Genomic DNA, 13517 nt, shown 5'->3' with positions numbered 1-13517 from the left:
ACTGTCCAGATATGTGGTCACAAGATTCCCCATTTTCACAATTACAGGTTGTATTGCAGAATATTCCATACTTTCCAGCAGGACATGGTAGCGTGCAATCATTTCCACGCCATCCTTACGGTAAAAATATAAAAAAATTAACCATAATTATAATTATATGATTTTATTTATATAATTGTTTCTTCTTGTAAATTGTGCGCATCATTTTTGCAGTAAATAAATATAGCTACAAGCAGCAATTTGTGGCTCGCCTTCAATAAGTTGTTTAACAAAATACATATAACCCGTTAACTTTATTCATCAAGACATTTTAAGCAAGGCATTTGCTGGCATGGTTATTGTTACTAGGCTATTATGTCATGTGATATATAGAATGTTCTAAAACACGTGCAAACAGCATATGATGGAATCGGTCAGTTAGATCAAAAGATAGTTCAGGCTGTTATTTTTTTTAAAATACCCCTAAGTTCACAACAACCAAAATCAAAAACTTTTACAATGTTATTTAATAGACTATACCTGTTCTAAGAACATATATGTAGAAACAGGTACTAAAAGCAAAACTTTAAAATATTGCACAGTATCACCCTCCCCATCGCAACCCAATACACAGACAGATAATAATTAGTGTATATTTCGCATACTTTGGGAGATATTGGTTTCAGACAAATGGAGCATTCTACACATTATTGGAAAATGAAAATTACCCACCCAGGTCGTGGGACACTGGAACAACTAATCCTTGAATACAACCCCTTCAGAACATATTTATATGATATGTCTGCCAATGTGAATCAAAATGGAGTGAATCAATTTGCAAATGGAACAAATGCATTGGATTTACAGAATTTTTTTTATTGCAAATATAAAACATATTTGATAGTGTAGATATTGAAATTGGCCACATACAATATGTTTCCTTGGTTCAAACATATACACCACTTAAATTACTACACACCGCAGCTAGTTAATCTCCTACCTTCATCACAATTACACAGTCCACTTACTGGATCACATACGCCATCATTTTCACAAACGGTGCATGTCCCTTCACAGTTAATACCAAATGTGGGAGGAGGACAAGACGCATCACAGCTAATAAATACACACATGTACATTAGTGACATGAAAAATATGGGTAACCCTCAGGCTGGACAACGACAAACAATCAGTATTATGTCTAGCTCCACTCGGCGATATAAATACCAATTATAATAAACTCAAGTACGATTAACATAGCATATTATTAATGTTTGGTATAACGATGTTAACAATCGTTTACGTGTTAGTTGAACAGCATCAAGATATTTGCTGTGGGATCAGTACTTACAGAGGTGGTTGCCAGCCAGCAGTACATGTACAGGAACCATCTACATAATCACATTCGGCTCCATTTTGACATTGACATAGCAATACACAACCAGGACCATAATACCCATATGAACAAGGCTCATCACAAAAATCACCTAATAAAGTATGAACATTTAGTATTAACTCAATGAATAGAAATATTAAAAGGACAAGAGATGTGTGCTGGTCATAATACTAAACATCCAATGCAAATACACGTAGACGTGTACATTCAAGACCATAGCAGCCATAATACATTGGCATCAGCATTGGTACGTTTATTAGCACAAAACGCCACAAAACATTGTTTGTTAGGTAAAGCTACACAATCCCTGCGATACAATCATACAATAAAAAACAGCTTAGAGTGCTAACATACATACATGTTACATCAAATACTGTAAAGAAATCTACTGCTATTAGTTTTCGCAAAATCGACAATTAGAAGGATTTCGTGAAAATTACATTTGCGAAAATCACTGATAATCAACGACTTTAGGATACAAATAAAATGTTTTCTACTTCAATATTTTGCAGTTCCCAAATTAAATTTAATCTTTAAATTTTCTTTTACAAATTCAAAGCGGTTTACAACCAGTACACATTTAGCTTTTGTCCAATGTTATATGTGTGGACACAACATAAATTCAATACTACATGTATTTATTAATTTATTTCCTAAGTCTGTGGACACTACATGTAAATATAAATAGTTTAACACTGATTTTATTGTAGAACTAAATCTTTTAGTAGTGATTGGTAGTACGTCTCCTTACCTCTCCACCCTGGATTACAGCTGCACTCACATGTGCTGGGATTACACGTATCAGCATTAGTACCACACACTGATAAACAAGATATACCACAGTTATCTCCACACATGTTGTTACTACATGCTGTATGAGAGACTGAAAGACGTAAATTACTATTAAACAGTTTTGTGATGTGTGACCTTTCGATATGCCAATGACAATAGCATGTATGTTAAATTTTAAGTAAAATCAGTATTTTCAATATGCAAAGAAAACAAAAGACAAGCAATAATAACTCAGTATGACTACCATATAAATACACTATAACACGGGTATTCCATGAGGGCATGCACGAATTAACTTGCCCAGTGACTCTCCCTACTAATGGATGGAGAGATGAACAAATTAGCGTTCCAGCTTATATCGGGGCATTAGCGTACGTCATTTTTGATTGATATAATTTTTACAGGGCAATATATATCTGACTCGATGTAGCAATGAATTCTGATTGTGTATGCATTGTTGTTGTTGTTACAGGTGTTATAAATCATAGTAATTTTAAAGTGTACTGGTTAAATTGTAAATGTTGTCACTTTCTTTCATCCAGTAATAATCTTCGCGTGTAAACAATGACTTGAAAATAACGCTTAGTTCTTTCCCATATGTCATGTAATCTTACTATAGTGGCAATATTAATACGCCTTTATATAAAAAACTTCCAAAATACAAATACATATTTTTTTCACTTTGCCTCTTTCTTATACAAATGATACAAACCTAGAATTAGAATTTTAAAATAAATATGGAACTATTAGTTTTATCTGACAGAAACAAATAAGGTATACGTATGCTTTTTATAATTCAAATTTTCCTTCTTTCAGAAATCCTGTTTTCCTCCCTGGTTTTAATGTGATGCTTTGAGATGTGCGTCTTGGTATATATTGTAAGGAACAATGATATTTTATTCAATAAATAATTTGTATTAAAATATATTTCGATATATATGTGCATTATAACTTACTACTTGAACAGTTATTACCATGGAAACCTGCATCACATTCACACACATCGGGACTAACACAGGTGCCATGTTTATTGTCACAGTCATTGCATAGAGCTGTAAGTGAATAAAAAATTGAGTTTACTCTACTCCATATTAAACAACGTACCTTTAATGCATACCTGTATAAAGTGGATATTTTCAGTGAACTGTATTATTTTTTTCACATGCACTAATTATATGTCAGTTATAAGGAGAATATGCATAATATCATTTTGCACATATCCATGTTTATTTGAAATGGATACATAGCAACGAAGGATGTATGTCTGATTTTGGAGTTAACGACATTTGTTAACGATGTGCTCATACAAATTGACCTAAATGTGAATGTAAAGAACGGTCTAGTTCTTCAGCCAATACATATACAAATACTCGAGGAAATTAAGTGATTGTGATTTAACTAACTCTGGTCGATACACAAATAATAATACTGTTCTACCATATAAGATTATTGCAATACTAAGGACGCGAATGGAAAATGTTGCAATACAGATGTTAGACATATAAGAAAGTAAATACGTACGAATACATACGTCCACATTTTGTGCGTATCCATGACAACAGACTTTATCTCTTACATATGCAGTTCGATATAATGTACGCCACTCAGTCCGGTACAGGATCCTGTAAATCAATTTAATTTGACTTTCCTCAATATTATGGGCACTATTTTTCACATTCAGGGATGCGTCGTTCAAAATTGACAAGACTCCTGTTACACCGTTTCGATCGACTACCGATAAATTCCAATCAAAAGGAAGTAATAAATAAAATAGCCAACTGAAACATGTTGAATATCTTTGAATGCAAGACGAGGTTTCCAGTTTATTTCTTTGCAGACTAAATCAATTATTAAACACATCGCGAACACATATTTCAACATACTTCATAAACTATCACGTCCCTGAACCACTTATAATAGCACACCGTCTCAGTAATAACATCCGTGGTCTGTTAGTTCACAGTGGGCTTCGTGTGAATACGCTTCCTTCAGAAAAGTGTGACTTGACACAAAGCAGCTTGACACAAAACAGCTGCTCTTTGCTAATAGCACTACATTCACGGGCAATTTCAGAAATCGCACATATAGCAACAATACTCACGGCAATGTAAGGTAACCTTATATACATGATAACGTGTAACTTGCATAATGTGGCAGAAATGAAAACACAACTACGATTCAACAACCATTTATCCACCACGAAACATTAGCTAGAAACACACTTTCCTATACACTTCTACCAGAAGGGAAAGAACATCAACGACATGTCTACAGTGGGAATGGACCAAATCAACAAAAACGATGACCAGTTATGAAAAACAGATCTGTATAGCTTGATAAATTAAATAGATTATAACCTCATGACTCAAATCTTAACTGTGATGGCTCCCTTTGATAGGCGCCATCTACCACTCAGTGTATATAGCTTTGTTTCTTTCTTAAAGGGCGGTGGTCGTCGCATTCAAGTTACGCATTGGTTTCCCCACAAGTTTAATGGAAATCACAAATATGAGGTTTGACCTGAGCGCGACTTGCACTAATTACCGCCAATAACTCATTCGATACCTTCCAATCACCTAAAGAAATACCTAATTAAAGCTTGGTAACGTCTCAATTTGAACTCGTTGATCTGCGCAACAGTCAAAGTCGCCATCTTTGTTCATATCAGATCCACATATCTCGAGCATGCGTGGCGCGACGACTACCACCCTTTAACGCATTAAGGATCTACGTAGTAGCCAAGGTGAGTGTTGTTTTTTATTGGTCGCCATTATTTCTTGATATTATTTTTGATTTTCCAGGTATTCTTTGTTTATTTATTTTATTTTGTATTTATTAGTGAAATATTCCTTTTTCTAGACAAAACGTCGGAATAATAATAGAGTTAGTGTTTTATGTATTCATATATTAACCAGTCTAAATTACATACCCATCAACCAACTATTCATTACTATTATTTATGATCCTTACCGTATACGAGTGCACGTGAAAAATACGAGTGGGTTGGTACAAGTTGTGTAATAAGTCTGATCATATTGAACTATATAACTTTCTTCGTAGGATTCATATATGCTGAAAAAACGGGAAATATTTTATTATAAATACAACTTAGATCTCTAGAAACACTCACAAGTATCAGGGGTAGATGTGTGTTATTTTACACTACCGAACAGTAAACGTTTCACCCCTGAATGATTCCGAGGTCGTTTAGCAAGTCAACTATTTAACCAAAGGCAGAATCACCTGTAAAATGCATGTAGTACAATCTTGCAGTGGCCATATTCATGGATGACTGCTTTCGAGTATTTTAATAGATATTAGACATTCGTTCTCCAATTCAGAACAAATTGCTGGAGGTTATACGTAAGTAACATGGCTAAAAACATGTGACTTTTAGCACTGTTGTTTGATGATCCTATGTTTAATGAATTTGTTTGATTTTGATTTATCACGAACTGAAAGTTGTGTTCTTGTATCGCACAATTGATTAGACGAAACAAAGAAACCTTCTAATTCGCATGTGCCATGATCATTTTGGTACGCATGATAACAATCACTGCGCATGCGTATTAGACCATTTTTAGGTATGTTAATAACAACCAACAACGCAATGACGACAAAATGGCGGATAATGATGACGCTTTTGGACAAAATACCACGTGACGGATCTTTCCTTATGAAGATGATGTTACGTGACATACATTTTAAAGAAGACACAGAACTATGTCGGTGTGTTATGGTTGTGTTACCATGCAGTCATTGAAAACAATGGGTCGTAACACTTGAGTTGATCTGTTCAGTGTTTTACAAAGGGTATTTATCTGTTGAATACAATTCCTAAATAATTTGTAGGTTTTATGTTGTCATTTGTACATCTTATTCGAAGTCCGACGTATGTTTAAAGCGGAGGGGTCTTCACGTACGCACGCGCAGGAATTGAGTCCACGCTCGTTAAACTGCAAAGGCTCATAGGCAGACGCTTGTTTACAAACAACGACACGACTTCCCCGCTTTAAGTGTAGTGCTGCACTGTGTCACCAATCTGATGCGGGTACCACATCAGATTGGTGACAAGCATACGGAGCAGAAAGAAATATAGTTAAGACATGATTAACGATGTAAGAATTAATCTACCTGAACAAAGGGAATTAGCAAAATAAGAATTAAGAAAGACACCTTCTATTGTACTGACCATGATTTGATTGTTCTATTGTTGTGCGTATACTGCCATGGCTTCTTCGTTTCTACATTGTATTTGAATAAGATTCGATTTGTTTATTTGTATACTGCCATGGCTTCTTCGTTTCTACATTGTATTTGAATAAGATTCGATTTGTTTATTTGTATTTGTAAATATTTTTTTATCAATATTTCTGTTATTTTTTTCCTAGCGTATGATTTGATATTACGAAAATGGGTACATTTTCATTTTTCGTTGGAAGGGACAGTGTCACCAATCTGATGTGGTACCCGCATACACGTATGACATGACAATTGCATTCAATTATGTAACTTATGTAACATATTAGTTTTAGAGTAAAAAATATTGGACATTTGTTTTGACAATATTAAAAAGAAGCCGTATATGCCTGCCTGCACACGTGTTCTTGCAATGTGTACATAACAATAAAGACTAGAGAGACAACGGTGAAATTTAATGCTCTGAAAATGTAATACTATTTTTTTAACATATTTGCCATCTGTGATTTTCTCGTTCATTTGAAAATTGACAACTTATTTCAGATAAATGCTGCTCGTCTGTGACAGACGGGGAACTAAATCCCTTAAGTTTGGAGAAATAAACACATTTTACGAGAAGTAATATATTAAACACACACTCACCTGGTTGAAATGTAACATATATGATCACCAGAGTCGTCATTTAATGACAATTCTCCGAATACACCAACACATGACATCACAGACACCATAGTCACACATACAATACTTGACAACTTCATCTTGAACGTGTTGCAGCTTGAAATTGTGATGTATATGGTGAATCTAAAATTTAGATAAACAGAAATCAAATTATCATAACACACTAACAGGTCAACGATGGCCGAAGTTTAGAATTGTATTATTGATTTTGAGACTTGTTGTGTTAAGAATGCTTTAAAAGATCGAATAGTTGAGTGGAATGCATTAAAGCCTTTAGTGGTACCACAATTTCTAGGAATTGTAGTGTCATGAAATGTATACGAATCACGAATAACACAAAACAATATATTCCTATTTATTTGTTGGTCTTTTTATGTACCTAAGTTGTACCAGAGCGATTATCTCGCCATTGGTGGGCGAGAGGGGGGGAGTAGATATACGTGGCGAAGTCAATCGCATACGTCCAGTTTATATAAATATTCAAAAGGGTGTAATCGATATATGTGTAGTATATCGCAGTGAAGTGAGTACAGACAAGGCAGTATTGTTCTCCGTCGTTTCTCAACGATGGAGCTTTAATTGATGTCTATCAATGTATTATTGTTAATATTATTGCATTGTTGACTTCTCTATAAGTTTGTCTGTTTGTCCTACCTGGTATCGATAGAAGCAATCCGTCTATTCAACCAACGAAAATGCCTTGGGTGCCAAGGAACAAACTATGAACATCCAGAACCAGCAGCGTGTGTGTTCAACTTCGGGTAGAAATTTGGACTTCAGTAATGTCAATAGTTCCTTTCTTCTGTGACAGCCAGGGAAATAGGACGAATAAGCACTGTTTTGTGGTGGCTGTAGTGTTTTAAAATCTTTCCGAAGATATGTTCTGTTGTTGTTTTACGTCTTGGGACTGTTCTATTTTATAATAGGCTATTGTAGCTGTTACAAATCACGTATGGTATTAAAGTGACTTATATATGAATATAAGTTAAAAACACATCAGAATACGCAACATCGAACCCGTTACAGTCGGCAACTTATTTACCAAAAGAGTGACACTCCGACAAACCTCCCCTACAACCCCTACATCATTACACACGTAATGATGGAATCGTCCATAAGATAAATAACATGTACAGACATGAGATGTAGGCAGACCTCGGGGCTTCACTAGTCTGGTCCCCTGCCCCAATTTCAACGCTTAATTTTCTTAACCGCCCTCAGCATTGAAATTGGGACAGGGAACCAGACTAGGGGCTTCACCTGCAGTGCCAAGCACCGTCGAAGTAGCACATGTACTTCGATATCATAAATAAACACAAACAAACAAACAAACAAACAAATCAAGAAAAAATACAAATTTGAACAATCTGATTTATTATATACCGTCGACATTGAACTCACTCTTCCTTTCACGCCCTCTAGCGTCGAGGCGTTTCCGTGACGTAAACGAGTGAAAGAAAGGCCGTTGAAAGCGCCGATATTATTTTGATCGTCCGCAAGATAAATCATGGCCACCCGTCAATAAAACAAATACTGATTTTGAGAGATTTTTCACATGACAAACGATTAAACATAAACACACTTCATATGATGTTATATTCGTTTATAGATGCTTACATAATATTGTTGGCAGGTAAGATGACGAGATCGAGTTGTGATACAAGTAAATTATGTACAAAAAGTAGCACGTATCGAGACATGTAAAAATGTTAATGTATATTATTAATAATAAATAATAATAATACACATTAAGAATTATATTTTTTTATTAATAAGAATGTACTTTATTTTCACTCGATATGTCAGATAGGTCATTTGCCTATTTTCATCGGTGTCGAGCGATTTACAATTATAACAATACATTTTTTGGTAAAATAAATAACAAAATCACAACAAAGCTAGTAAAATTAAAAATTAATTTAAAAATAGTGGCGTAGTTATTGTTCAGAGTGAATCACATTCCGCGTCTCTGATAGTTTTCCAATTGATCAATGTCGTAATCGGAGTAGCGTTCCCACACAGAAATACAGTAGTAACAAAGCGGTAGTGTAAATAGGCAAGGCCGCGTGCTCCCCCCTTCAGCCTGCAATAAAAAAAAAGAAGACAAATCTATTGCCAAACCCAGCCCACCGGAGGCTACTTCAACTTGAATGGGAGTGCGCTTCCCGCCAGGGTAGTCAAAGCGGGAGGGTCGCCACCAATCTCCCCAGGTAGAGTTTTATCACGAATATATACTTTCGGTGATCTAATCGCAAGGAACTCTGGGAAGGAGAATGGGTCGCCACCTGTGCACGCGCGGGAATTGGTCCCAGGCGACGATAACAACACATGCTAAAAGCCCAAAGGCTCATGGGTAGACGCTTGTTTGTAAACAATGACACGCTATGGCCATCCATGGAAGGTGGGCCATCTGACGCATGCACAGGTGACGACTCCCTCGCTTTAAAGTGCTACAGTCGCCGCGTCCTGTTCGATATGGCCCCAGACGTATACGCGTGTAAAATACAATGTTTGTTTACATGAAATTCGAACTGGGTCCGTGTGACGACTGTTTCGCTTTAAGTGTTTTTTTCTTCCTTTTCTTTAGATAATTGTTTATATTTCCACAGTTGTTTGTATGTTATCGGTTTAATACTGTGTTTCTGCATAGAGGGTCTACGGTTTCTGCTATGCGCTTCCTCCAAGAAATAGGTATCCTCGGGGGCGGAGCTACGTCACGGACGTTCTACGTTTCTAAGACGCGCACCACTGTCACACGTATTTCTATGGGCTTTGTGCGCGCTGCTGTGGAACGCCGGTGGAGCCGGTGAAAACTCGAGAAAACAACACAAACTCAACTTTGAAGTAATCCCTAACAACCAAATTCATATATGACACACACGTAGGGCTAATCTTGTTACACTGTTCAGGGAACTCTCAACAACCATTGCAAAGTACCGTTTTCTGCGAGTTTTTGGTCTTTGTTTTCACCGCGAGGGTTGCCAGGCGGTAGAAAATGCCCGGATGTCCGCCCCCGAGGATAGAACACATACGAGGGTGTAGAATTTAAATGAAAATCATATCGAATCAAACTTTGATGAGCTTCCATGTAGGGGTTACTATTTTTATATGAAATAGCTATTTCACAGTCACAATTATTATAATGCCATGGTAATATGTTTTTATTATTTTCTGCTATTTGTAATGTATTTAAAAAAAATACAATATATGTACATAAACAATAATCTTCCTTCCCTCGAAGATAACACACATCTTCAAAACGTAATGACCACTGATTATACTTTTGCTGTCAGAAATCCAAACAACGCAGTTCGCTGGAACGTATATAGCGCCACCAACGACATTTATGGTATTTACTGTTTGTTTGTTTGTGTGTTTGTGTACAAGGACAGCAAGGTCACGTTCCTGTGTTTGCTTTCTTGTTAATTTAACGTCTTTTCGTCAAATAGTACTGACGTGTGATGTTCATACGCTTCTATTGCATAGAGACGAGGAAGGGAAGCGGTAGGTAGGCAGTTTCTAGTATTCACCGATTGAATTAAAGTAATAATATTTGCCTGGGTTCGGGGGTCACTGGACTCGCAGATTAGCTTTCCCAGTTTTACATCTGCTCGGTTTCGCTGCAATGCTTCCGTTTGTTATCGTCGGTAAAGTGTAATTTTTAATAATCTTAACGACGATAAAAAAAAACTAAACTAAACTAAACTAAGAGTTGCAGAACAAGTTAAGGCCATGCTATCTCTGTGTACAACTTCAAGACTGAATAGGGTAGGTAAACAGTGAGTACAATTTTGCAAGTCGGCAAACTTTGGCTCACCGTATCAGATGCGGAATGCCAGTCATAATCGGTAAGCACAATTTCTCAAGGAAACAGATAAGGGAAGCGTTCACACTTAAATATGAAGTTAGATACATGGAAGAGTTACACGCAATCCGCTTTACATAATATCAGATAGTGAAATGACATCAAATAGACATTTGCATAACTCCACCATGTGTGGAAAACAATTACAATTGTTGCGTAGTAGAACCATTCTGACTATAATAAATCATTATTAATATGAGGTTATTACAAGGATACCTCAAAGTATACATGAAGACAGTACAGCAGAATTATCGACTGATGCACATACATATATGCATCTTGAGGTATACTCATAATAACCTTATTATTATACATCTTTTACTTCCAAGGATACATCATGGGAATGCCGAAATCCAAAAAGTTTAGAACACAATAAGTGAAATTCTTTGTGTGGAGTCCGGTCAAACCCTGGTGGCAGCCATGTTTGTTTTTATTATTAGAGGACGCTTACGTGCATATTCCATATTGGGAATTTGTATTTCCTTATATGGTAGGATGAAAATACCCTGTAAAATACTGAAAAATTACAACCTTACGGTGACGGATGTATAATAATAATAATTATCAATAAATATGTCGCTACTTACACATAGGAACAATTAAACTCACTAATGTTTGTTTCTTGATTTCTATTTAGGCATGGTTTATGGGATTGACTCTATGATATGTCAGTGAAATAAGTGTTTATCTGTAAAATGGATTTGGAGATTTCATTTGAATTCGATAATCCCAATCACCTAACATCTTTGATGTCTGAAATGAATGAAGCGAGAGTTGAATCCAAGTTCACCGATGTTATTCTATGCGTTGATGGGACCATCTTCCCCTGCCATAAATTGGTATTGGCAAGTAGCAGTGAATACTTTAAAGGGATGTTTTCTAGTGGTATGCGTGAGAGTAAAGAAGAAAAAATTCACCTCCGAGACGTACAGAGTCATGCAGTAGAGCTGATGTTGGATTACATATACACTGGAAAGGCAGTTATTACTGGCTCTAATCTACAGGCTCTCCTTGAAGCTGCAAACATGTTTCAAGTTTTAACACTCCGAGATGGATGCATTAAGTTCATGTTAGAGAATATGGATGCAAGCAACTGTTTAGGTGTATGGCAGATGGCGGAATCCTTCAGCCTCGCTGCTGCCAGTGAAAAGGCGCTGGAATACATGATAAACTATTTTAAGTTAGTCTCCACTCAAGGGGAATTCCTTGAGTTGACTAAGGAGGTTTTGATTAAACTTGTTTCGAATGACTTGCTCTGCGTCGAGGATGAAGATTTAGTCGGTGCCGCTGTGATTAGGTGGTACGAGCACTGTAAAGGTGATGATCGCAATAATCGGGAAGAAGATTTTGTGGATGTATTGGAGTATCTAAAACTTGGAGAGTTATCACCAAATTTGTATTATGACATCAATTGTCAGTTATCAGACATGAAAGGAGTAACCAAAAAAACTATAGAAAATAGGCCTCGATTGAAGGACAGGAAAAACAAAGGTAGTCCAAAGCGTCTTGTTAGTGTTGTCTGTTCTGTAGGGGGGTTTCGGCGAGGCTGGAGGTATTGTCGTAATGTGGAATATTTTGACGCTGTTAAGAAGACATGGCACCGTATAACGCAGACTCCCGTGATTAAAGATAAGAATTGGGAGGTTGAATACGCAGCAACTTACGACAAGTACATCATCACCCACGTGTTCAGGTACCCAAGCATGTTAAACCTTGAAACGAGGGAGTGGGAGTTATTCGATGACAAAATATATCTGCATTTACGTGAATGTCAGAGCTCCAAGATGATAGTTTTGGATAATAAACTGTATTTTATTGGTGGAGAAGATCGGGAGAACTCTCACTATGTGGCAATCTATGGTGGATTCACGTGTTGTGATCTAGTCACCCGCCGGGAAGTTCAAGTCCCGCCGTTGCTGAAAGACGGCGTCTTCTCAAGTGTTGTTTCATTTCAGGGGAAGATATACGTATTCGGTGGAAGTGTGCGCTCTACACATGGTGACACATATGATTCAATATCACTGATCCAGTGTTATAATCCAAACAAGAAAGTTTGGACCTGCTTCGATGATATCCCGCCGAGTGTGCCACGAGAAGATACAAATGCTGTTGTCTTCGATACACTCATTTATATATTCCAGAATGCCAGTAAGTTGTACGTGTATGATCCAAAGCAGAAGGAATGGCAGCCCCCGATTGCAGGATTTCCCGAAGCCCGCTATTACAAGGACTGCAGCGCTACTGTATGTAACTGCAAGATATACATCATGGGTGGGCGTATCGATCGCGACGATGCACACGATGACGTTTACACTAATAAGATGTACTGCTATGATCCCATTCACAGCATATGGGAATCAAACGTTGGGAAATTGAAGACTCCATTGGCGTACCTCAATTGCCTGACTATTAGAATGCCTGACGATAAGCAAAAATAATACGATGTATTATGTCTCGAGAATATTCCAGTTGCTCCACCTCAAATTGACAGCTGTTTTAATTTAGGTAAATTGTGAGAATTCAGTCACTTCAGAGATTTGTTCGTACTTTCTTCCTCTGTTTGTATTCTTCTGGAAAATAAAATTGACCGCCTATACTTCATAA

At 36.7% G+C, this 13517-nt stretch overlaps 1 protein-coding gene across 2 annotated transcripts; it reads left to right on the top strand.

Annotated features, from left to right (window-relative positions):
* The first annotated feature begins 10416 nt into the window (after window positions 1-10416).
* On the top strand, window positions 10417-13517 carry LOC100366833 (kelch-like protein 24). 2 transcript variants are annotated; one of them, XM_002739725.3, is made up of 2 exons: window positions 10417-10552; window positions 11551-13517. In XM_002739725.3, exon 2 carries the CDS (start codon window positions 11609-11611, stop codon window positions 13349-13351), a length of 1743 nt encoding a protein of 580 aa, XP_002739771.2. In that variant the 5' UTR covers window positions 10417-10552; window positions 11551-11608; the 3' UTR covers window positions 13352-13517. The 2 variants fall into 2 exon arrangements, with proteins under 2 accessions (XP_002739771.2, XP_085350925.1); XM_085494799.1 differs by having other exon boundaries at window positions 10417-10556.

This window comes from Saccoglossus kowalevskii, chromosome 21 (genome assembly GCF_978046115.1).
Source record: "Saccoglossus kowalevskii chromosome 21, keSacKowa6.1, whole genome shotgun sequence".
NCBI lineage: Eukaryota > Metazoa > Hemichordata > Enteropneusta > Harrimaniidae > Saccoglossus > Saccoglossus kowalevskii.
The sequence above is the reverse complement of the archived record's forward strand: the minus strand, read 5'-3'. Positions and strand labels throughout refer to the sequence as shown.